Source organism: Ochotona curzoniae, unplaced genomic scaffold, assembly GCF_017591425.1.
Source record: "Ochotona curzoniae isolate NIBS_2020 unplaced genomic scaffold, NIBS_Ocur_1.0 contig_1014, whole genome shotgun sequence".
In the NCBI taxonomy this organism is placed as follows: Eukaryota; Metazoa; Chordata; class Mammalia; order Lagomorpha; family Ochotonidae; genus Ochotona; species Ochotona curzoniae.
Genome location: NW_024464920.1, coordinates 36,165,066 through 36,188,321, shown reverse-complemented (window position 1 = coordinate 36,188,321; position 23,256 = coordinate 36,165,066). Strand labels below are relative to the sequence as shown.

The following is a 23,256-nucleotide window of genomic DNA, read 5'->3' as shown; positions in this document are numbered from 1 at the left end:
ATCGGACCCGGAAGTGGCTGTGGGTCACGAGGCTTCGCGGAGGCGGTGGGTGAGTCATGCGCGCGCGCGGAGGGGAGTGTGGCAGGGGGAGGGGAAGGAAGGGGGGCGGGGATGATGCAATGTTTGGCAACCGGTGTCTGCCCGCGCACGCGCAGGGGACCACAGGGGGTGGTGGGAGGTCCGGGGGGTGGGGGCGAGGGGAGAGGGCGGGGCTCCGGCTCCCGCAACCGACGGCCCAACGGCTACCGACAGCGGCCTTCGCGAGGGGCCTCCCTGCGGCTTCGGTGCCCCGGGAGCTGCTATTCCGCCCACCTGGCATGAACCCCCCCCTCGGTTTTCCTTTTGCATGAGGGACCCCCGTTTTCCTCAGGGTCTCCTCGTGAAGGCCTTTGGACCCTCCGTTTTGTTCAAGTTTGCATCCCTCCACCAGCTCGACGACGTTTTGCCTTAAAGAGCTCTCTTTTTTAGCCTTCTCACGTCCCCCCCACAGAAGCACTTCCTGCTTCTTTGAGCGCCCTTGACTTTTAGTTTCAGGCAAATCCCCAGCCTGTCAGAATCCACCCCTTTCCCAACCCACGGACCCGCTTCCGTGTCCCCTATGGTGTTATGCCAGTCACCCGACACACCCAAGACCCTTTCCCTCGCAGACAGCGAGTCCCATGAGTCCCCGTTGTGACGGGCTGGATGCAGGCTTCTGGGTGTTGGGGATCATGAGCCTGGTTGCCTGGGTCGTGTGCGTGAATTTGAGGACACGGGTTGTTCGGGAATCTCAGCTGCTAGCCTCAAGCTCTGCCTTTCTAACCCCTGAATCTCGAGACCGTTCTTGTGGGTCGCGATGTTGGTGAACTGCAGATATAATGCATTATATGATGGCACAATGAGAGACCTTTGTACTTGAAGGCAGCTTCAAAGTAAAAGCACCAGGCAAAATGGAAAACTTTTTTTATTATGGTGCCATGAAGCTAGAGGCCATGGAGTGGCCTGCTCATGTCCTGTCATACCCTCACGGGGGCAGCCAGAGTTTGGTTGGCGCGGGTAGACTGTCACCAGGCTGGCGTGGCGGTGACAGGTCCTCGGCTGGGACGCTGCAGACTCCACTTCCTCCCCTCTCTGGGGAGGTGGGGGGCGGGTGAGACCAGATGGTCTCTCCTGGCCTAAAGACGGACCAGGTTGTCAGTGACAGGCCTCGGTCATGTGACTTGACAGGCCGGGGTCGTGTTGTGACACGCTGACCTGGGGGAGGCGGGTCAAGTCCCAGCACAGCACCCGGGGAGCCGGTGGGGCGGGGCAGGGCAAGTCGCGACTTTCATCTTTTGGAGCCGGCCCCTCCCGGACCCGACATTCCTGGCTTCCCCCCACCCCTCCGCAACCCCAACAGATTGTGGCATTGGCAGGGGCCCCTCCCCGGGGAGCGCCCGGATTGGCCACCAGTGGCCTGGGCAGAGACGCAGATCCTTCCGCGGCGGTCGGGCGCGCGAGGGGGGAGCGCGTGGGGTGTTTGTTCTCTTGGGGATTAATGGGGGGTTGTGGGGGAGGGGTAGGCGCGCTCTCGCATGCGCACTGCGGCCCCTCCTGTTGGCTCGTCGCTGTCCGCTGGGCGGGGGCCCGGCCCCGCCCCTCTCCCGTCCGGGCGGCGGCGGCGGCTACAGCGGCGGCTGCGGTGGTGGCGGCAGCGACGGCGGCGGCGGCGGCGGCGGCAGCAGCAGGCTGCGCGGTGCCTTCTGGGAACGGAATCCCCAGGGCTGCCCCTGGCCCCCATGGCGCATGCGCGGGAGGCCGCTCGGTGATCCGCGGCGGCGGCGGCGGCGGCGGTGCTTCCTGCTAGGACCGGCCGGGGCCGTACCGGAGGCTCGGGCTCCACCGACCCTCCTCCCACCCCCTCCCACTCACCCTCTGGGCCGCGACTGCGCAGGGCGGGGCCGGCCGAACCATGGGCCGCGGTGAGTGCGGGGCCCGGCCCCCCCACCCCGCCCCTCCCCCTCCCCTCCCGTCCCTCCCCTCTGCCCCCTCGGCGTCCTCTCGGCCCCTTTCCCCGGCCCCATCCCCACTCCCCCGCCCTCACCTGCCCCCGCCGTTCCTCCCTCTCACTGCCTGACTTGTGCCTTCCTCACCTCCCTCCCCTCTGTGTTTCGCCCACCCTCCGCCCGCCCTCTCCCCAAGTTCCTTCCTACTTCGTGCGCCTTCCCCTCCTCCCTGAGCTGAGGGAAGCCGACGGGGTGACAGGGCGCCTTGTTATGAGAGGGAAAGTTTGGAAACCGCCCGTGTGGCGTGTGAACGATGTGAGGCCGGGGAGGGGCCTTGCAGGTTGGAGGGGCGTCCGCACACATCCGGGGAGACCCGCTTGGGGGACTAATCTGATGCCGCTGGGGTGGGAGGCTTGAAGGAAAATTCGTAGTGGGTTGGGAACCTAGGAAAAGACCCAAATGCGCTACATCAGCGGGTGGCTGATGGAACCATCCCCGGAGGCGGGGTGGGTGCTTCTGCTGAGACCACCGCAGCGGGCAGTTGGGCCACTGCCTGGTGACCTGCTGAGTAGCCTGTGTTTGCTATATGATCTTTCTTGAGGAGGGAACAGTAGGGGCCAGACACTCTGGGAGTCATCTTAGTGGTCTGGCATCGTGGGAATTTGCCCATACTCCTAGCTGAAGTCTCTTGCCCCTAATGGGACAAAGAGGACCTTGCACTTGGAGTGGCTGGGCCCAGGGCTGCGGGTCAGAGACACTTAGCCTTTCGGGCCTGGACACTTGTGGCCTCCTCAGCCAGCAGTTCCTGAGATCTTAGGAGGTGTGACCTCATGGCGTCCAGGCCTCTTGTGAGCTGTGGGGCAGCCTCCTGACAGTCTGGTGGCACGTCTTGTGTTGCAGGTGTGGGCTAAGCTGGCGGCCCTGGCTTTGGACTGGACCCCACAATGTTTGCAGACATGTTCAGGTAGCCATGATGTGGCACGGTGGAGGGTCCCTCTCCATTCTCCTTCCAGTCACTCTTAGGGGATCCCCTTTGCCACTCTCTCCCTGGGGTACCCAGCTTGGTTGGGTTGTCTGCATGCTCACACGAATGTGTATATTACCAGGCACGCGGGAGCTGACTACACACAATGAATGGGGGCAATGAGAGCAGTGGAGCAGACAGAGCTGGGGGCCCTGGGGCCACATCTGTCCCCATTGGCTGGCAGCGCTGTGTGCGAGAGGGTGCTGTGCTCTATATCAGGTATGGCTCTCGCAACACCCCTCTCCCCCAGGCTCTGTCCCTGCAGCTGCCTGCAGTGCCTTGCCCCCTGTCACTCTCCTCTGCTTCATCTTCTTTCTTTCATCTGTGGGCTGTCTGTGGCCCATGGGCCTTGGGCTCCACCTTCCTCCTTTCTGCCGTTGCTAGGAAGGTCCTTAGTCTGGTGTCGGTCCCTCAGGAGGATCTGCTGATTCACTGTCCACTAACTTCAGGCCCCTGACCTTGTCTCCTCGCAGCCCAAGTGGCACAGAGCTGTCTTCCTTGGAGCAAACCCGGAGCTACCTCCTCAGCGATGGGACCTGCAAGTGCGGGCTGGAATGTCCACTCAACCTCCCCAAGGTCAGCAGAACTGCAGGGCTGCCCAGAGAGCACAGAGCTGAGCCAGAGGACTGCACGCAAGTGCCTGACCCTGCTGTGCCAGTCCTTCTCATGCTTCCACCCCTCCATGGCCCTGTCTGTGCCTTCTACCTTATAGGTTTTCAACTTTGACCCTTTGGCCCCGGTAACCCTGGGTGGGGCTGGGGTGGGGCCAGCATCCGAGGAGGACATGACCAAGCTGTGCAACCACCGGCGGAAAGCTGTTGCCATGGCAACCCTGTACCGCAGCATGGAGACCACCTGCTCACACTCTTCTCCTGGTGAGTGTTCTGCTACTTGGCTGAAGACTTGGGGCAACCCAGGGGCCCTGGGTGGTGGGGGGAGAGGGGAGCAGGGAACTCTGTAGAAGCCCAGGGAGAAGGGTGGGTGAGGGGCTCCTGGGGAAATGGAGAGTTTGGGAACTTGTGGGAGATGGGACTGGAAAAGCAAAAGAGTCAGAGAAGGGGTTCCTCCAGCTGATCCTGCATTTCTCTTCTATTGCAGGAGAGGGAACGAGCCCCCAGTTGTTCCACACTGTGTCCCCAGGGCCCCCCTCTGCCCACCCTCCCTGTCGAGTTGCAACGACTCCACTCAATGGAGCCCCTGGCTCCCTGCCCCCTGAACCACCTTCAGCTCCTCAGCCATTCCCCCCTCTAGCAGGCCCTGGGGGGCTCTTCCCGCCACCCCGGCTTCCTGACCCAGTACCCTCTGGGGGTAACAGCAGCCCCTGTTTTCTTCCCAGGGGCAATGCCCCTTCCCCAGCCCCACCACCTCCTCCTGCCATCAGCCTCAATGCCCCCTCCTACAACTGGGGGGCCTCCCTACGATCCAGCCTGGTGCCCTCCGACCTGGGCTCTCCCCCAGCCCCCCATGCCTCCTCCTCGCCACCTTCAGACCCTCCTCTTTTCCATTGTAGTGATGCCTTAACTCCCCCTTCCCTGCCCCCGAGCAATAATCTCCCCGGTCCCACTGGTCCCCTCTGTCCTGCCACTCAGCCACCAGTGTCTTCAGCCACTATGCACCTGCCCCTGGTCCTGGGACCGGCCCCCACGGTGGAGGGGCCTGGGGCACCCCCTTTCCTTGCTAGCAGCCTCCTCTGTGCAGCGGCCAAGGCACAGCAGCCCCTGTCCCCCCTTCCCAGCACTTTACAGGGCCGAAGGCCCCGTGCCCAGGTGCCCTCCACTTCCCATTCAGCATCGCCCCGTCCCTCTCAGCGTCGTCCCCGGCGCCCCCCTACTGTACTGCGATTGTTAGAAGGGGGAGGCCCTCAGACCCCTAGGCGAAGTCGCCCTAGGGCCCCTGCTCCTGTGCCCCAAGCCTTTCCTCTCCCAGAACCATCCCAGCCAATTCTCCCTTCCGTGCTGTCCCTGCTGGGACTCCCCACTCCTGGCCCTTCCCATTCTGATGGAAGCTTTAACCTTTTGGGGTCAGATGCACACCTTCCTCCTCCCCCAACCCTCTCCTCAGGGAGCTCCCCCCAGCCCAGGCACCCCATCCAGCCCTCCCTGCCTGGGACCACCAGTGGCAGCCTCAGCAGTGTGCCAGGTATGTGAGAGCAGCAGCAGTGTCAGGTGGGGCAGGGAGGTTGGGCCAGCTGGAGGATGGTGGATATGGCTTGGAGGGAATGCTGGGAGAAAAGGCCTCGTTAGAGCTTACTCTCTCTGTTCTTTAACAGGTCCCCCTGCCCCACCAGCTGCCTCCAAAGCCCCCGTGGTGCCCAGCCCTGTGCTTCAAAGCCCACCAGAAGGGCTGGGGTTGGGGGCAGGCCCGGCCTGCCCTCCACCACCTCTGGCTGGAGGGGAAGCTTTCCCCTTCCCCAGCCCTGAGCAGGGCCTGGCGCTGAGTGGAGCCGGCTTTCCTGGGGTGCTGGGGGCCTTGCCCCTCCCCCTGAGTCTGGGGCAGCCTCCGCCTTCTCCATTGCTCAGCCACAGTCTGTTTGGTGTGCTGGCGGGTGGAGGTGGCCAGCCTCCCCCTGAACCCCTGCTGCCCCCACCAGGGGGACCCGGTCCCCCTCTCGCCCCAGGCGAGCCGGAAGGGCCTTCGCTTCTGGTGGCCTCTTTGCTTCCACCACCCCCATCTGACCTTCTTCCACCCCCTTCAGCACCCCCTAGCAACCTGTTGGCCTCTTTCCTGCCCTTGCTGACCCTGGGCCCCCCAGCTGCGGATGGGGAGGGATCTGCAGAGGGAGCAGGGGGTCCGAGTGGGGAGCCATTTTCAGGTTTGGGAGACCTACCCCCCCTACTGTTCCCCCCACTTTCAGCACCCCCTACCCTCATAGCTTTAAATTCTGCGCTGCTGGCTGCCAGCCTGGATCCCTCCTCCGGGACACCCCCCCAGGTGAGGATGCTGCAGGCCAGTGGGTGGCACAGAACCAGAGGTGGGATCAAAAGTTGGGAGCTAGGAATCCAGGGCATTCAGTTTCCTGTCCAGCTCTTGTGGGGGCGGGGGGGGTGGTTTGAGGCACTTGGGGAGTTCCTGGCTGGGGTAATGTGGCTGCATGAACCTTGTCTGTGTTTAATAAACAGGGTCTTGCTTCCCAGAAGCTTCAGCTAGCTTGGGTATGTGGAAGCACCAGATAGAGACCCACAAACACTTGATTCATTTAAGTGCTCTGACCATTGTGTCTCCTTAGCCCTGTGTCCTGAGTGCCCCCCAACCTGGACCACCTACCTCCAGTGTCACCACGGCAACTACTGACCCGGGGGCCTCCTCTCTGGGCAAGGCCCCCTCCAACTCAGGGAGATCTCCCCAACTCCTTAGCCCTCTGCTGAGTGCCAGCCTGCTGGGTGAGTCTGAATGCCCTGGAGGTGAAAGGGCTATAGGAAAGATGGCGGGTGGAGGCAGAGAAGGCCTCTGCTGGAGGTGGGTGACCATCCGGGCAGTCTGCTGGGCTTGCCCAGGGCAACCCTGATGTCCCGGCTTCCTTGCAGGTGACCTGTCCTCACTCACCAGCAGCCCTGGACCCCTCCCCAGCCTGCTGCAGCCTCCTGGCCCCCTTCTCTCTGGCCAGCTGGGGCTGCAGCTCCTCCCTGGAGGGGGAGCTCCTCCACCCCTCCCAGAGACTTCTAGTCCCCTGGCCTGCCTGCTACAGAGTCTCCAGGTAAGGGTGTGGGTATGTAGTCACAGGGAGAGAACTGCTACCTTAGCCAGGAAGGAAGGCTGAGTTATCCAGGCACGGGGGCTGCCTTGGAGGCTGACCAAGCTCCTTATTTCTTTGCCAGCAGATTCCTCCAGAGCAGCCAGAAGCCCCCTGTCTGCCCTCTGAGAGCCCCACATCAGCCCTGGAACCAGAGCCTGCCCGGCCTCCCCTCAGTGCCTTAGCCCCACCCCACGGTTCTCCCGACCCCCCAGTCCCTGAGCTGCTCACTGGGAGGGGGTCAGGGAAACGGGGCCGGAGGGGAGGAGGGGGACTTAGGGGCATTAATGGTGAGGCCAGGCCAGGCCGGGGTCGAAAGCCTGGCAGCCGACGGGAGCCTGGCCGATTGGCCCTCAAATGGGGGACACGTGGTGGCTTCAATGGACAAATGGAACGGTCCCCACGAAGGACCAACCACTGGCAGCACAATGGGGAGCTGGCTGAAGGCGGGGGTGCTGAGCCCAAGGACCCACCCCCTCCGGGACCGCATTCTGAGGACCTGAAGGTGAGAGCTATACGATGGAACACTGGGCTCCAGGGCTTCGAGGGAAGGCTGGTCCTTGGCACCTTTTGCTAACTTGTCCCATACACACAGCCCATCCTTTCTCAGGTACCCCCAGGGATAGTCAGAAAGTCTCGTCGTGGCCGGAGGAGAAAATACAAGTGAGTGTTGTGCCCCCCACACTTTTTGCCTTTGCCTACTTGTTGGGATTAAGGATATAACCCCCCCTCCAAAAAAAATGTGGTTTGGTTTTCTAAAAGGGTGTATGTTTGTTTGAATATGAATAAGGATATTGTGCCTTTACTATTCAAATAGAGAAAGTTTCCCACCCAAACTCCTGCAAGTCTCCTGGTGCTTGGGGAGCTGTTCCTGATCATCTGTGCCCCCTTATTGCAGCCCTACCCGGAATAGCAATAGCTCCCGCCAGGACGTCACCTTGGAACCCAGCCCCACAACCAGAGTAAGTGTGTATGTGTACACATGCGTGGGGGTGTGTGGGGAGGGAGTTAGATAAGGGGTGAGGCAGGGGGCAAGGTGGTTACTAGGAGTGGGGAGAAAATAAAGGACTTCCTGACACCCAGCTGATTGGTCCCTTCTTTCAACTTCCCCTCTTGTATAGACGGCTGTCCCTCTGCCTCCCCGGGCCCGCCCTGGCCGTCCTGCCAAAAACAAGAGGAGGAAACTGGCCCCATAACAGCCATACCTGGAGCTGGATTTGACCCTGACTGGGGAGAGCTGAGTGCTGAGCCTTGGGAGCCCCTGCCAGCCACCTGCACCTGTGGACAGTGGGTGGGGGCACGACTCCCCACTCAGAGCACAAATGCAACCCCTTCTTCTACAATCCCATCCTGAGCCATTGCAGGGGGTAGGGAAGCTCCCCCTCGCCCCCAAAGCCATGTCACTGAAAAGGCCTGGGGGTGGTGTAAGACCCGTTCCCCACCAGGCGCTAAGGGGGACACCCCTTTCTCCAGGTCTTTTATTTGTTTTAAGTTATTTTTGCACAAATAATTCTTTTGTATTTAATTCGACTTCATTGCCTCCCTTGAAGCCAGCAGGCTCAGTTTACAAACCTGTGAGCTACTGTTGGCTGCTGCCCTCCTTCCCAGTGAAAGGTACAAAGCAATAAGCATCATGCATCCCCCGCTTCCCCCTCCAATGCCCTCTGCCTCTGGCTCAGGTTGCTCCAAGCACAGGCCCCTCTTCCCCGTCCCCAGGTTTGAAACACATGGCCTCATTTCAGGGTGTAGCCAGGTCCCCTCGACTTTCCTCTGGGACACGGAAAGGGGATAAGGGGGGGCAAAGAGCCCTCTGGGCCTCTCCTCCCGTACACACTACACTACCCCTTCTCCCCCATCAAAACGCTCAGAGACGTTGTGATGATGATGCGACTGAGGATTATGCAACGTGGTCCAACCGGAGCGGCCAGCACGACCAGCTGTCCAGGGGCTGCCTCCTGCCTTTTCTTTTGTAAAGACAAGACCCTTGGGAGTTTTAATTCTGTTTTGTACTTGCCCTGTGGGGCCTCCACTGCTTTTCTATGGGAGACACTTAATTTAACAGATGAGAATATTTTGAAACTCTGGCTCTGGCTCTGTATTCATTCTTTATTGAGTTCTTTGGTTGAGAACACATTACCACTTAACTCCTCCACTACAAAGGATGCAGATGGACAGCGGTGTGTTCCATGTCGCCTCTTGCCAAGGAAATAACGAAGGGCCACACAGAGTACAATAGCATTTAATGGTCAGAATCTCATGTACAGGATTACAGTCAGCCACAGAAGCTGCTGGAAGACAGGACTCCTGCCATCCCACATCAGGCCAAGTAGTACTGGACAGGAGATGGTGTGGAGCTGGGCCTGTGTCCTCAATCCTCTGAGCCCGTGGGGAGACCACCATTGAATACCCCCTCCCCCAGTTACCACTCTATTCATTAGGGGGAAGTATGTAGACCCCACATGCAAGAGCCCTCGCTCCCAGTGTTAAACAGAAAGGGGTTGCGAGAGTTGAAGTGAGGGGGAAATCCATGGGAGGTGTTAACAGTTCATAGGGGTTGGGCTTTCTGTTCTCCATCTGTCCAGGGTGCTCACTTCCCCAGCTTCTTCATCCGTTCGTCAATGCTAGCAAAGTTGCCCTCAACTGTGGCCAAGTTCTCACGCATGGTTGTCTGCACCTATAAGGGTGGTATAAAAGTTCTGTCAAGTCCAAGTGCTCATCTGTGGGCCCCAGAGAGGAGCACCTACATGGCTTTTCTAACTGCCACTAGGTGCCCATGGGCCCACCCCTTTGGGTCAGCCAGGCAGGCGGGACACACGAATTCCAGGCCTGATTCTGAGGCAGACAAGTTCTGAAAGTTCTTTCATCTGTTTCATATGAGAACCACAAAGGAATGTGGGCTTGGTTGAAAATTTTAGAAAAAGAAAATACACAAAATGTTTTATGAGATGTGTGTAAGAGAGAACATACATTTATATATACACATTCGTTTACTTTGATGGTTCTGTGATTCTGGTCTCTTGACTTTAACGTTCCCTCCAATACTGAGAATGGTGTCTACAATTGATACAGAACTTGTGTGCACTGCCAAAGGAATGAATGAAATTCGCCAGCATCATTTATCTTCATCTGTGTAACTCAGGGAGGGGGAAATTTCCAAGTGGAAAGATGGGAGGTTCATAGGTTAACAAGCTGGCAAAGACCTCATGAATATTGAGTGTGGAGACCCAAGCCAAGCGCCTGCCACACCAGCAGGCCACATAATGGGCTAAGGCAGGGCTTACAAACTGAAGCTAGGCAGCTTCGCTAAGATGTGCACGAAAAAGGCAAACGTTTGCTAGCGAGACACGCACCTGGGTCAGGAGGGTGGTATTGTCTTTGAGAGAACTGGCAATCATTTGCTGAGTGGTATCCAAGTGTGTCAGAAGCTGACCAAACTGCATGGCTACAAAGAAAAAACAAAAAGCTTTGCAATTAGAGTCAAGGCCCTGAGGGAGAAGAAATAGCTCCAATCCTCAGCACCCCTCGCAGCCTGACATCCAGCCTCCCACCTTGCTCATGCAGCTGCTTGATGCTGACGAGCCTCTGCACTAGTTCTGGGAGGGTTGAGGCGATGGGGCTCCAGCGCTGGATGGTTTCATACAGCTGGTGCACCTGCAGCAGTATGAGAGGGCCCAAAGGGCATGGCCAAGGCAGCCAGTGAAGGATGTCCCGATGGGGTGACTGACGCTGCCCCCACACCCCGAGTCAGTAAGGACTTTAAAGACAGGCCCCTGCAGATTTGAGGGAGGCAGCAGCAAGGGCTGTGGTGCCAGGATGGTGTCCTGACCTTGCTCTGTGTGTCTGCATCCTCTACAGAGGCTTTATGCTTGGCGATCTCATTCACTTTCCCCAGGACGCTCTGAAAGCACAGATTTTAAGGTTGATGCTCAGGGCTTCTGGGCTCTGACTCTTAAGCTATCCCCAGTCCAGTCTGCATTTTGCTTTCATACCTGTAGTCGAGCTTCTACTTGGTCCAAAACCGCAAGATCCAGGGCGCTCACCTTGGCCTGTAGCAGCTCTACAGTCTCCTGGAGGTGTGAGGTCAGGGGGACAAGCATAACGGGGGGAAGGGTCAAGACAAGGAGAGGCCTGCCACACTCCACCAGTGTTCATGGACCACTACAGACTCAGCAGTAATCCTCAAAGGAAATCTAGTACCCCCACATCTCTGGGTAAAATCCAAGTATCTGGTTTCTTCCCCACTTACCATCAGACAGGCTCCCTGCAAACCTGCAGAAAGGGGGTTCTAGGAGGAAAGGGAGGGAAGAAATCAGTGATCCTTAGGCTTGCCCATAATTCCCACTCTCTCCCATCATTCCTGCTTGGCACTAGAAACCCACTGGCTGAACTCCTTGGTGCGAGCCCTTTCCTGCCTCGGTCCCACCCCCCAGCTAATGCTACAGCCTTCAAGGCTCAGGGTGCAGGACCTGAGGCCCACACTAAAGCTAAGAGAACACCTGACCTGGGCATCCTGGTCACAGCGAACAGCGGCCTCCAGCTCAGTCAGGCGCCTCTCAAGTTCTGCAACCTTGGGGAAGAAAGGGGAAGATGGGCCATCTGCCTCCCCAAGGCCAACGCCAGGGTCCATGGAGGCTGCTGCTCACTACACCATCCCCCCAGCTCCACTCCCCTCCAACCCGAAGGACTCCTTTCCTGAAACACACCCCTGCCACCATCGAAGAAGCTTCCCTGAGCACAGACAGATGAGGGCAATGCAAAGTGGGACCTCAGGAGGAATGCAAGGCCCTCTCAACTGGCCCCACTCCAGCAGGAGGCCAGGCCTGCCTCCTGCAGCCGTCAGTGTCTTACTTTTGCAGTTTGAGAGAACTTGTCCTGCTCAGGCCGAGAATGGAGTTCGTAGGTGACAAGGCTGCTGTCTGTGGAGGTGCTGCTGGCCCCCTTGCTTCCAGAGCTCCCTTTGCTGTTCTTAGTGGCCTCCAGCTGTAGCAGCAGGCGCCTAGGGTAGGAGACCAAGTAAGGATAACCCTGGCAGATGGGGACCAGTGGGAATCCCTTCTGATAGGCAAGGTGAGGGAACAGCCAGGTTCCCTCCCCTCTCAAGTCCCCTGCCCATGGCTGGCTGGGTCACTCCACGACCCCTATGGGCAGTGATTTTTTCCCAACACAAGTGGGCACCCACTTTGCCAGGGCTCCATCAGGGTCAGTAAGGTTGATTGCAGCATCTGGTCCCAGCAGCTTCTCCAGGTGGGAGGCAACCAGCTGCTGTTTCAGGGCTGCCAGCTGTTTGGCCAGGACCACGGGGGTCAGCTTCTCCTCTGTGGCTGACTCCTTCACTGTGGTCTGGCATGAAAAGAGGCAGACAGTGAAGGAAGCAAGAGTGAATTGGGAAAAGAAGAAATGGATCGAGACCCTCTGACAGAGTGGTGGAGGGGAGTCACTGGCATAGTCTTTGCACGGGAGCCTGCCTGCCTGCCATACTCAGTGTAGACTCCTGTGTATTCCCCAACTCCAGAAATGTTGGCCCCCTCCTCCAGGAGCTCAGGGAGTTTCTGGTTCTGGCTGGGACTGTGTGTGGTGGGGAAAGCCCGGCAGGCCACACTGGGCACAGCACAGAGTGGACAGTTACCTTGATCTTCTCCACTTCCGCTGTCAGCTCCTGGACCTCATGCAGGAGCCGCTGATACTTCTGCTGGGGTGTCTCCTTCACTCCCAGGCCCTCTCCAAGCTAGAGGAAGGATAGAGTCATGTCATGGCTCTCTTCACAGAGCCCTCAGGGTCTCCTCTGCACCCTGGAGCCCCCTCCTTGGAGGCTGACACCCATGCCCATCAGCACCCATGCTACAAACCATCTCATATTCTCCAGACTCATAGCCTGTCCTCTTGGTTTTCCCAATACGATCTGAGAAATCTGTCAAGAAAAAGAGACACCTGAGCTGGCTAGGCCTGCCAATGATGGGGAGGACTCCCACCAAAATCTCCAAGGTGGTGGTTGGGGGAAACCTTTTCTCAGCATCCAAGGCAACATGCCCCAAGGACAGAAGTCCTCCAGCCCGCTCACACCCCCAACCCTGACTTCCAGCCCAGTCTCACCGAGCCCCTTTGTCCCCACTCTCTTGTCCTTGAACTTGTCATAGGCGGCATTGGGATTAACGATGATGTGTTCCACACTTGTGCTTGTCAGTTCCTCCTGCAGGAACAGGTAGTTCAGGCCACGGGTGAACTCATCCCACCCCTTTCTCTGAACCTTTAGGAGACCAGGCTCAGTTTTTCTAAGGGAAAAGGGTGGCAACATTCTAAGGTGCCAACCCAGGCTCAGCCTAGGAAACTGAAGCTTCCTGGTAAATTTGGAGCCTCAGTTGTATAAATATTAACACCCTGATTCAAGCTGGAACAGAGGCAGCATAACCTCCCCACCCACTCTGTACATAAACCTTCCCCCATCCCCTCCCAGCTGGCGGGCACACACCATGCAGTCAAGGCAAGAAACCATCCTGACCTCTTGTTACCTCCCCTTCCCAAAAGTCAGTCTTCATGCCTGCTGAACAAATCTGTTTTACAGCTTGCCTTCTGTCCTTGCTGGAGGGGAAAGAAGGCAGGCAGACAGGCCACTAGTTCTGAGGGTGACTAACAGGGCTTTAAACCTGCTGAAGGGAAGGCCCCAGCTCGGATACAGAAGGCCTGACTAGAGGCCTGGCTTCCACACTGCCGTGAAGCTGGAGAACTTAGCAGTGAGGAAAAGGCCAGGGTTTCCTGAATTTCTTAAGGGAAGTCTTAGGAGCCACGACTGCAGATGACATCTGCTGGCCCAGAGAACTCCTGGTTAGGCATTATACTGGAGTCAGCCTAGCTCCTCTTTACAGAGCAGCTGCTACACCTGCTTTTTCTCCCAGCCTCTGCTGGGCATTTAGCCCAGAAGCTCCTCTACACACAGAGCACAGAATCAAAAGACTGTAGCCTATAACCCGCAGCCAAGTGGTCCTACTCCTTAGCAAACGTTCAAGCATAGACCTCTGTGGGAAAAGGTGAATGGATTTTCCTTCCTGCACCTTGGACAATGGCTCATACCTCCAGCAACACGTTGGAATCACTTAGGCCTGGGCCCACCTCTGTGGAGTCTGTCTGGACTGTTTGGGGCTAGGGCCAGACACCAGCTGGTTCTAAGCTCAGCCAAGCCTGAGACTTGACCTGTGTGTGGCCATCAGGGAGGCAGGGTGCCAGAGGTCCACCATGGAGAGCGCACAGCTCAGAGGAGGCAGCCCAGTCCTGCAACTGTGCTCTGCTATTGGTTGCAGAAGAGACCAAGTGCCTGGAAGCTCCCAAAAGGAGCAAGGAGAGGGGAGAGGAAGGAACATCAACTTTGACCTTCACCTCTTCCTGGGAAACTGCTGGGCAGGACGGGAGCTACAGATCAAGGGGAAACAAAAGGGCTCAATGTCCATGGGCAGGTGCCTAGGGAAGAGCCATCTGAGTGACAGGGATCACCTTTGTAACCTTTTCTGGAATGTTCTGATATATGCTCTCTGATATCTGTCCAGTGCTCACAGCCGACTCAGGTTCAGCAGAGGCAGCCCTAAGAAGTCACACTGGGCACCAGCTCCTGTCCTGGCCGCTCCACTTCCATCCAGCTCCCTGCTTATGGCCTAAAAGGGCAGCGGAGGATGGTCCAATGCTTTAGAACACTGCACTGGCGTGAAAGACCCAGAGGAGGCTCCTGCCTCTGGATTGGCTTAGGTCCAGCCATTGCGGGAGCAAACCAGTGGACAGAAAATCTTTCAGTCTCTCCTCTCTAAATCTGCCTTTCAAATTAAAATAAACAAACATAAAGAAAAAAAATCACACTGGAGAACATGCACCTTCTCCCTTTGACAGTCTGTCAAAGTGAATAAGGCAGAACTATTTTATTTTTCCTTTTAATTGTCTTAAAAAAAGAGGAACAAGAGGCATAACCTACAGAGCATGAAAAGAAATAAGCTACTCCATAGCTTATAGCTACTCCATTTGTTAAGTCCTCATGCACATGAGAACCTACTGTCTTCTGTATTCAGGGCCCTACTGGGTAAGTCTCAGGATTCTGGAGAGTTGCATGGAAAGACAAATCATCCCACAGTTCCCTGCAGAAGGAATATGACCTGGGCCAGGAGCCTTCCTGTCGCTGGCATCTGGGGCCTCTCGGAGGCTCTGGCCTTGGAAGAATCATCGGATCAATACGTTCTAATCGTCTGGGGGCACTTAACCCTCAGGGTTGTGAAAAACAGGGGTGCGGGTTGTAGCAATATCACTACGGTGACATGTGAGGAAGAGAAAGGTGGTCAGTGGGGGTGGGGCTGAAGAGAAGGAGGACAGATTTAGTAGATGCAGGGACAAAGCAACCACTGCCCATCACAGCACACCCCATTCCACAGCAGACGGAAGGTCAGGCTTCTTACCAGCTCCTTGAGGTTTCCCCAGAGGTGAGAAAATCAAAAGAGTTAAAAAGAGAGGGAATAGGGACAAGGGAGGGGGAAAAAAAAGACAAAATTGTTATTAGCAAATTGTCACATGCACTACATGACAGTCTTTAAACACACTGCATCACAGGGCCCCAGGGAAGCCTAGCCAAATTTGGGGGGTGGGTGGGGAGGACCACCATATCCTCCAAGGGAAAGGTGCACATGAGACCCCCTTGCTCTTGGGTGGTGAGGATGTCATGGAGCTTCGCCACCTTCAGAAGCCATGTGGGAGGTGAGGGGGTGGGTTAGAGGTTCCAAGCCAGTGGTACAGAATGTAAAGGGTGGGCAGAGAGCGCAGAGCAGGAAGGGGGGTGTGGAAGTGGCAGGATCTGAGGCAGAGGTTAAGGAGCTTCTGAGGATCTATAGCAGCTGATGGATGGCCCCCCATTCTTAACCGGGGAGTTGCCTTTACTAGCTCATGGCCCACATCTGTCTGTCTCCTGGTTTCTCTCATTGTGAAAGTTCATCAGTCACAATGCTGGTGCCAACATGAGTGGCCAGCCAGGACTTGAGGTTAGGCAGAGTATGTTAGGTGCAGGCAGTGAGTCCAAGGAAACAGGAAGTACCTAACACCAGCCCTGCTCACAGTGCCTGCTGCCAGAAGGGAGGTGAGGCATACCCTGATCCCTCCCACAGCCTGGAGTGTTAGTGGCTGGCTACCCTGAGTGGCTGAGAAGTCAGCCTGCAGCTTCTGGAGCCTAGAGCAGTTCTGCATCATGGGCTTGCACACAGAGCCCCCAGCCACCAAGACTCACAGCTACCAGGCCAAGTGAGAAAGATTTCTTTAACCCTCTGGTCCCAGTCACAGGCCCTGTGGACGTGGGAGGACGTGGGGGAGAGTATGACTTAGAGCTAGCTGCCAGGAGGGGAAATCCAGCTGTGAACCTGGCCTTCCCAGGAGCTCTGGTGATGGGTAGATGGACCTGTGAGGGGCTGAGGATGGTTGTACGAATATGAAAACCATGGTGGGATGATGATAGGTGCTTAACCTTCTCAAGATTTCAGCCAGATGCACCTGTCCTTCAATCCCTCCATGTCCTGGCTGATGTCAGCAGCAACAAGCCCAGGTATGACTCCTCGTTTAGCCCATGGAAGATGTGACTCCAGGTGCTCTGGGTTAGGAAAGTAGGCCTTTGCAGAGTGGGCTACAAATGCACAGACGAGGGAAGTATACAAACTATACCTTATACCTTTCTCTGCCTTGTACCACACTAAAACCAGCCTGAGGGAAACTCAAGGAGAGAGGAACAAAGTGCACTGGTGATCTAAACTTTAGTTTAAATCAGGAGGAATGAAGATGGTATTGAAGGATAGTAAGAAAAGCCACTGCTCGTGACACCCACATCCCATATTGCAGTGCTGATTTGGAGTCCAGATTACTGAGCTTCTGGTTCAGCTTCTTATGAAAGAGCTTGAGAAGGCAGCAGAAGGGAACTTCAATGCCTGGACCCCTGCCACTCCCATGTGGGACCAGGAAGGAGTTCCTGCTTCTGGTCTCAGCCTGGCCTAGACCTGCCCTGCGGTGGATACTTGGGGGATGCCTAAGTCAGTGGACACTCACTCGCTCTCTCCTGTTACTCTGCTTTTCAGATAAATCAAATACAAATAGATCTTTAAAAGAAAATCATGAGGAATGAGTGGAATGGGAGAGTTCAAAAGGAAAAGTGGAATATTAGTTTGCAAATAATTTACACCTTCCCCTCCAGGTTTGTCCCATGCAGTGAGTTGAAAGATGAGATTTTTGGCATAATCCTTGTAACCTGGATTGAAACAGTCACCTCGGAAACCTGGCACATCACATTCACCTTGGCCAGAACATTTCATGTGCCCCAAACCTGGAAACTGGCTTACCTGGCATGGGACTCCCAGACCCTCTCCCTAAGGGACTCCCAGGATTCACCAGGCTTGTTGGGCTGTGTGACTGCCTCAGAGAGCCAGCCTTGAGGCTCTAAGCGAGACAAGAGAGGAGGCAAGTACCACTCCCTGGGCCTATTGAGGCTCCACACCAACACAGCAACCAGGGGGACAGGAGGGCAGAGAGGGCTGCAGGACACCTCTGTCCAGGATGAACCAATATGATATTTATCACCCATCCATCCCTTTCCAAGGAAGGTTCAGAAACACGAAGACTCACCAAAGCACCAAGAACCCATCCCACTGGCTTTTCTCTAAAGATTTACTTAACACAGGGAATTATTATAAATTTTCTTTTTTTTCAACTAAGCCGTGAGGCCTGTAGCTGTTCCCCTGGTTCTCCACCCTTATTCAGAATGGCTCAAAGTCTTTCCATAAAAATCTCCCAGTTCCAACTCAGTCTGAGGAGAAGGGCAGCCTCCTCTGACTCTGGCCCCTAAGCCCCTCCTGTCCAAAGCTTCACGGCCTCCGTGTTTCCAGCCCATCCTCTGGACAGTTTTATTCTGCAGACCTCGCCAGGGAAAAATACAATGGTTCGTGGGTTACAGTCATGTTTTTAATCCTAAGGCCACCAGGCCAACTCAGTGACCCAGTAGAGGACTGAATGGAATTTAAAGCAATCAGCTACAACAACAGCACAGTGGCAGAGCATTGCATGCAAGGTGGCAGATGAAAAAAAAACAAAACAAAACACATGCAGAGAAGAAGCATTGAATGATCTTACTTGTGCAAACTAGTGTCCAGGCAAGGTGGTGAGGAGGGAGGATGCGGGAAGCATCAGGAAAAATTCTGGTAAGTTCAAGTGCCAACAGTCAAGGAACACAATCAAGCATCTCTGTGACATTCTAAGCCTTGAGGCTGGAGGGCGGCCTGCAGCATCCACCTTTTGGAAAACGGGAGCCTGCCAGAGGACGGCGAAGCCACCTCTCACCTGGTACTGCAGAGTCATTCCGTGAAAGGAGAAACAAAATCCTGCTCCTAGTAAGGCTTTCAGTGTTTCCATCTTTCACTCCTAGTTTCAACACCATGAGCAGGATCTCTCACTGACCCTAGGGAGGGGAGGGCAGTCCATGTGGGACATTCTAAGTCAAGTCTCTCCATAATGTGTTGCTGTAGCCAACCCCAGGAGAGTCTCGGTTGAACAGAGGTCACCCCATAGGAGGGGCCAGGGCCAGCCTGCATGGCTTCCCTCCTGTTAACCTTTACAGGGACAACAGAGAAAATCCAAATATCTTTAGCAGAATGCAATCCTCTGCTGCTTTCCTCACCTATCCTCCCCACAACAGGTTTCCAAACGTGTGAGCTTAACTTAAATTGGCCATTAAGATCTTCAAGGAGACTTCAGAGGACATGATTTCCTTCCGCTGCCCAATTTCTTCCACAGTAGGCTATAAGCCAGGCAGGATCAACACTACTTGACTGTGACTTCCAGTAAAACATTAGATGCCCTCTAGGAGTTCCCCCGAGGTGGCCAGTCAAAAGCAAAGGGACCTTTTACCACCCAGCCTTGTGTCTCTGGTTCTGTGTGCATAAGTTATGTATTTTCAAGGCTAACAAAACCAAGGTTGAAAGTCTCTGGAGATGAAGGCAGAGAATGCTATTGCATCCAAGAGGTGACAGAAAATATCACAGGGCCAGCCACAGGAGCAGTGGTGTGCACTGTCGCTGGGGGAAGGGAGTAATGAGCCAGGCTGCCAGTGAGAACCCAGGCCATGGCTGCCTCCTGATTGCCTTCTGCATACAGCTCGCTTAGCTCCATCAACTGCAGCAGTAGCGCAGCAGCAGGGCCATTACTCAGCCCATTTCCCGAAAGCAGACCTCCAAGGATCCAGTGGGATGTGCAGGACTGGAGCCGTTAGCCGACACCAGGAAACATCAGCCCATGGGCTCCCTGAAATGGCAGAAGGGTTCCTAGCGGCTCCAGCTCATTCCTGGGAAGCAGAGTCAGTCTGCTGAGCTGAGATGGGGCAGGGGGAAGGGGGGGCAGCTTCATTTCTCTAGTATGTAACCTGAGCTCCCAGGAGTCCCTGGCATCCTGAGCCCCAAGCTCCAGGAAATGAGTTTGCACACTACCTTCTCTCCTAGCTAGACACAACTCAAATTGGCTGTTTGAGCTCAGTGCGGGGAGACCACATTCAGATCCTTCCAACTCCTTCTCCTCAAAAGAAAAAAAGCCATCATTTTGCTTTTTGTTAAGGGATAGTGCAGGGTCTTCTAAAGAAAAAACTACAATGTAATTTTTGCTGTTTCAAAAAATGGATTGTTTGTATCAGAATCACCCATAAAGGGACAGAGCTCCATTCACTACCTTACCATGAAGGCATGCTGTTTTACAGACAGAGGCCTGGATGGAACTGTATGGTATCTGAGCTGTGCTAGTATGGGGAGGTCTCTCAGTTCTCAGAGGACAGAAGCAGCAGCGACAGCTACACACCGCGGAAGAGACAGGTGCACATGCAGATCCTTGGGCAATAACTTCAGCTGCGTTCTCTCCAGATACTCAAGCTTAGGGGACAGACTTGACATGCTAGCAAGTACAGAAGCCACAAGGAACACATCACTGAGAGACATAGGATGGGGGAGGTGTTGTCCACAATGTAGGAAGCACTTCCACATCGGGGAATAAAATAAATGAGTACGCCAAGCCATACGCTGTAAGCCAGCAACCAGCATTCCCCAGAACTAACCAGCCCCACAGAGAGAGCCACAGGACTTACAGACATGCCTACCAAGCCTCTTCTCAGGAACTCCTGGTCACACCTTTACTGAACTCACACTCCTAATATGCCCCCACTCAGTTCTCTTTGCAAAAACAAGAATCTAAAACATATCCTAAGAGACACACATAGATCTTTGTTCCCCTGGGTTCTTACATACACAGTTTTTACTAACTGATTTTCACTCACTCTACCTTGGTTTCTGCTCCATAGGTTTCCTGAATTCACTTCAATGCTTCCCTCAGTTGTGGGCTCTGTGAGGACAGGGGCATTTCTTCCCCGCAGAGCAAGGAAAATCCTACCCAGAATAACCACATTCAATCCGTGATGCTGAATGGCTTCCCTGGGGCAGGTGCTCAGTGCAGCAGCAGTTAAGATGGCATTGGGACACTGGCATCCTAAGTGGCAGGGCCTGGACTGCAGTCCCTGCTCTGCTCTTGATGGCAGCTCTCTGTAATGTACACCATGGGAGGCAGCAGGTGATGGCTGCAGCAGTTGGTTCCCTGCCATCTCCAGGAGGGACCCAGTCTGAGTTCCTGGGTCCTGGCTTCAGCCTGGTCGAGTCCCAGCTACTGCAGTACTTAAGGAATGAACTAGCAGACAGTTATTTCTCTTTCTTTCACATAAAAAAAAAAAAAAACACTATCTTCTGCCTTTCACATCCTTTCCCTTTCATATTTTCATATTCACTTTTTAAAAGATTTATTTTTATTGGAGAGGCAGATTTACAGAGATTAGGAAAGACAGAGGAAGATATCCTTCATTTGCTAGCTCACTCCCCAAATAGCTGCAATGTCCAGAGCTGGGCCAGTTCAAAGCCAGGAGCCATGAGCTTTCTACAGGTCTCCCAGGTGGGCGCAGATTCCTAAGGCTTTTGGCCATCTTCCACTGCTTTTCAAGGCCACCAGCAGGGAGCTGGATGAAAAGTGGAGCAACTGGCACTAGAACTGGCACTCATGCGGGATGCCAGTGCTGCAAAAGGATTAGCCTGTTGAGCCACTGTGCAGTCCTAATATTCACATTTTCTCAAAAAACAAAACAAAACAAGAAACGGTTTTCCTCATGGTTAAAAATGCATCCACTGCTGGTTCCTTCCTCTTCAGAGGTCTTAGATCTGGTAGAGTAGAGCTACTTTAGCCTCTTTTCTGCTAATCTGAAATATTCATTTTGTTCTGATCGTGACCTTTATCTAACACCTCCAAATAACTCCCTGACTCTTTATCCAGTAAATACTGGGTGCTCACATGAGAAAGTATTTCTCTACACATCAAGGCCTAGTTCTCAGTAGGATCCTAAGGAACACGCAAGAAAAGCCCTAATTTCTTTATGCCAAGTGCTACTTGCCTTGGGTGGGAACCCAGGGCCTGAACTTGGTTGCCAGTGTCAGATGGAACTAATTTCTGAGCCCTTTCTGTTGGCAGTATCTGAAAGCCCAAGGATCAGGGCTCTGCAAACAGGTCTTGGGAAAGCTGTACTCCTATTGGATGAACTCTGCTTCCTGGCATTGCTGTTCCGCCTGTGCAGCCCCCGTACCCTCCAGGCTGGGGTTGGCATACCCCCTCATTGCTGTGGCTCATCATTCAAGGGGAAGGATCTGTCTCGGGGCTTCAAGAGGAACAGTCCTGAAGCAGCACAGTGTCTTACCGCATCAAACTCGGCTTGGTCATCCTCAGGGAGGTCGCTGGTTTCATAAACATCCGGCTCATTCCTGGCCTGTGGGCAGAAGCGGTTAGTGCCCAGCCTTACTACCCAGCACCCCCACCTGACACCTCCTCTTCCCCCTGCCCCCCAACAAGCCCATGGAGAAGGGAGGCTGTGGGACCAGAACCCGGTCCTTCCTCCTCCATCTGCCCATTAGGGTAAGTCATAACAAAGATGTTACTCAGGATGGGGGGGTGGGGGGCAGCCTGGACAACCACCATGTCAGAAGCAGGTCAGGACATCACTATCCCCGCACAAGACACAAGGGTTAGAGTGACTCAGGACTTGTGCCTACAAGGTCCTGTGCCCCAATTCCCAACCCAAGACCCAAAAGGTGAGCAGCCCAGCACATGGGGACGGGGGTACAGGTTACCGGAAGGCCAGACCTCCCCCTCTGGCACAAGAACAGGGACTACCCCAGTAGCCTCTCTCTTGGCAGGTTGATGACCATCCCAACTGGCCTGGTGTGTGTCGGGTACAAGGAAGGGGAGCTTCGGGGGGCACTTGGGACGGCACTGGAGGTGTGGACACAGATGGTGAAAATACAAGGGCACAAGTGGTTCAGACACCAGCGTTAGCCGGCAAGGGGGCCTGGTGGCCGATGCAACAGCCAGGCCTGGCCCAGTCCGGCTCAGAATCGTCCGGAAGGTGAGGCGGCCGGCCCGAGGGGCACAGCCGGGGAGCTCTGCGGGGCGGAAGAGGGGCTGCAGGCGGGAGGGGTCGGAGAAATTTCTGTTGCGGGGGGAGGGGGTCGTCCCTGGGAGATAGGGACCGAGGTCCTGGGGAAACCGAGGCAGCCCTGTACTCACAATGCCGGGAAGGTCGGCGTATTTAGGGTCCGCCATGGCGGCGGCGAGGCGGAGATGGGGGAGCGGGGCCTCGGTGAAGCCGGGGTAGGGGACCGGCTAGGGGAAAGGTTGGGTCTGGGTCCCAGGCTAAGGCGGAGGCCCAGGGAGCGGCAGACGCGCCCGAAATCTCGCGACAAGAGCAGCACAGCAAAGGACTAAAACAAAAGTCGCGAGAACAGCCCGAGACCACACCCCTGGAGAGGCAGGGATTGGCGAAAGCGAGGCTAGGCCATGAGGTAATGGCCCGGGACCGCCGCCTGGGATTGTGGGATGTGTAGTCTTGGTTGGCGGAAGCTTGGGTGGGGAATGGCCTTGAGGCTGCTTGGGGCACTCCATTCCACAGCTCCTTTTGGTTTCTCATTGAAAGTGGGAGTTGGGATCCCAGAAATTAAGTGACTAGTTAACATCGCAGAGCTAAGCCTACTGTTACAGCATAGCCTGGGCTTCAGAAACATTAACGAGAGGCATATTATGACTGGAAAAGTAAAGCCAACTTCCCTAGTTAGGACGGGCCAGGTAAAATGCAGGGCACACGGTTAAATGAGAATGTCAGATAAATAATAGGTTATTTGTGTTTTGTTTTTGTATGAGTATAGGCCATGCCAAATACTGATACACACAGAAAAATGAGTATATCTGACATTCAAATTCAACCTTTTTTTTCGGGGGGAAAAAAACTTTTTGAAAAGATTTCAAATCTGGCAAGTCCTGCGTTAATTCTTAAGATTAGTGGGGCCTTGGTGTGTATCTGTACACTGTGTTCTTAGTCACTTGGCCTGTAGTTCCGGGACTTTTGAATTTCACAGTCCAATAAAATGAAAACAACAAACCTTTTTTCAAGGCTACACATTGTATCTTTTGATTTTATT

General features: G+C 55.2%; 2 protein-coding genes across 10 annotated transcripts; one reads left to right on the top strand and one right to left on the bottom strand.

Moving 5' to 3' along the window:
* Window positions 1-19: 19 nt before the first annotated feature.
* Window positions 20-8,802, top strand: MBD6 (methyl-CpG binding domain protein 6). 7 transcript variants are annotated; one of them, XM_040983065.1, is made up of 13 exons: window positions 20-49; window positions 2,865-2,928; window positions 3,071-3,207; window positions 3,462-3,564; window positions 3,701-3,863; window positions 4,087-5,127; window positions 5,258-5,919; window positions 6,215-6,368; window positions 6,513-6,682; window positions 6,804-7,223; window positions 7,314-7,381; window positions 7,617-7,680; window positions 7,840-8,802. In XM_040983065.1, the coding sequence occupies exons 3-13, from the start codon at window positions 3,095-3,097 to the stop codon at window positions 7,912-7,914; spliced, it is 3,033 nt and encodes a 1,010-aa protein (XP_040838999.1). In that variant the 5' UTR covers window positions 20-49; window positions 2,865-2,928; window positions 3,071-3,094; the 3' UTR covers window positions 7,915-8,802. The 7 variants fall into 7 exon arrangements, with proteins under 7 accessions (XP_040838999.1, XP_040839021.1, XP_040839006.1 ...); XM_040983087.1 differs by lacking the exon at window positions 20-49 and adding an exon at window positions 1,500-1,940 and having other exon boundaries at window positions 6,807-7,223; window positions 7,329-7,381; XM_040983072.1 differs by lacking the exon at window positions 20-49 and adding an exon at window positions 1,500-1,940 and having other exon boundaries at window positions 6,807-7,223.
* Window positions 8,803-8,941: 139 nt separating this feature from the next.
* Window positions 8,942-22,558, bottom strand: DCTN2 (dynactin subunit 2). Of its 3 annotated transcripts, XM_040983113.1 has the most exons (16): window positions 22,349-22,558; window positions 21,483-21,551; window positions 17,846-17,854; window positions 15,145-15,150; window positions 12,809-12,905; window positions 12,565-12,626; window positions 12,345-12,443; window positions 11,898-12,058; window positions 11,567-11,714; window positions 11,220-11,285; window positions 10,965-11,003; window positions 10,708-10,785; window positions 10,545-10,616; window positions 10,267-10,369; window positions 10,069-10,160; window positions 8,942-9,392 (listed from the first exon to the last, which is right to left on the bottom strand). In XM_040983113.1, exons 1-16 carry the CDS (start codon window positions 22,382-22,384, stop codon window positions 9,306-9,308), a joined length of 1,224 nt encoding a protein of 407 aa, XP_040839047.1. In that variant the 5' UTR covers window positions 22,385-22,558; the 3' UTR covers window positions 8,942-9,305. The 3 variants fall into 3 exon arrangements, with proteins under 3 accessions (XP_040839047.1, XP_040839052.1, XP_040839058.1); XM_040983118.1 differs by lacking the exon at window positions 17,846-17,854 and having other exon boundaries at window positions 22,349-22,514; XM_040983124.1 differs by lacking the exons at window positions 15,145-15,150; window positions 17,846-17,854.
* Window positions 22,559-23,256: the final 698 nt, after the last annotated feature.

Bases quoted from the DNA above. Each gene is read 5' to 3' on its own strand.
- MBD6 (XM_040983065.1), top strand. From the start codon at position 3,095: ATGAATGGGGGCAATGAGAGCAGTGGAGCAGACAGAGCTGGGGGCCCT. The intron at 7,382-7,616 runs GTGAGTGTTGTG...CCCTTATTGCAG, and splicing joins GGCCGGAGGAGAAAATACAA to CCCTACCCGGAATAGCAATA. The intron at 7,681-7,839 runs GTAAGTGTGTAT...CCTCTTGTATAG, and splicing joins AACCCAGCCCCACAACCAGA to ACGGCTGTCCCTCTGCCTCC.
- DCTN2 (XM_040983113.1), bottom strand. From the start codon at position 22,384: ATGGCGGACCCTAAATACGCCGACCTTCCCGGCATT. The intron at 10,786-10,964 runs GTAAGTGGGGAA...TCACACCTCCAG, and splicing joins TGCAGGGAGCCTGTCTGATG to GAGACTGTAGAGCTGCTACA. The intron at 10,161-10,266 runs GTGGGAGGCTGG...TTTTCTTTGTAG, and splicing joins CAAGCAGCTGCATGAGCAAG to CCATGCAGTTTGGTCAGCTT.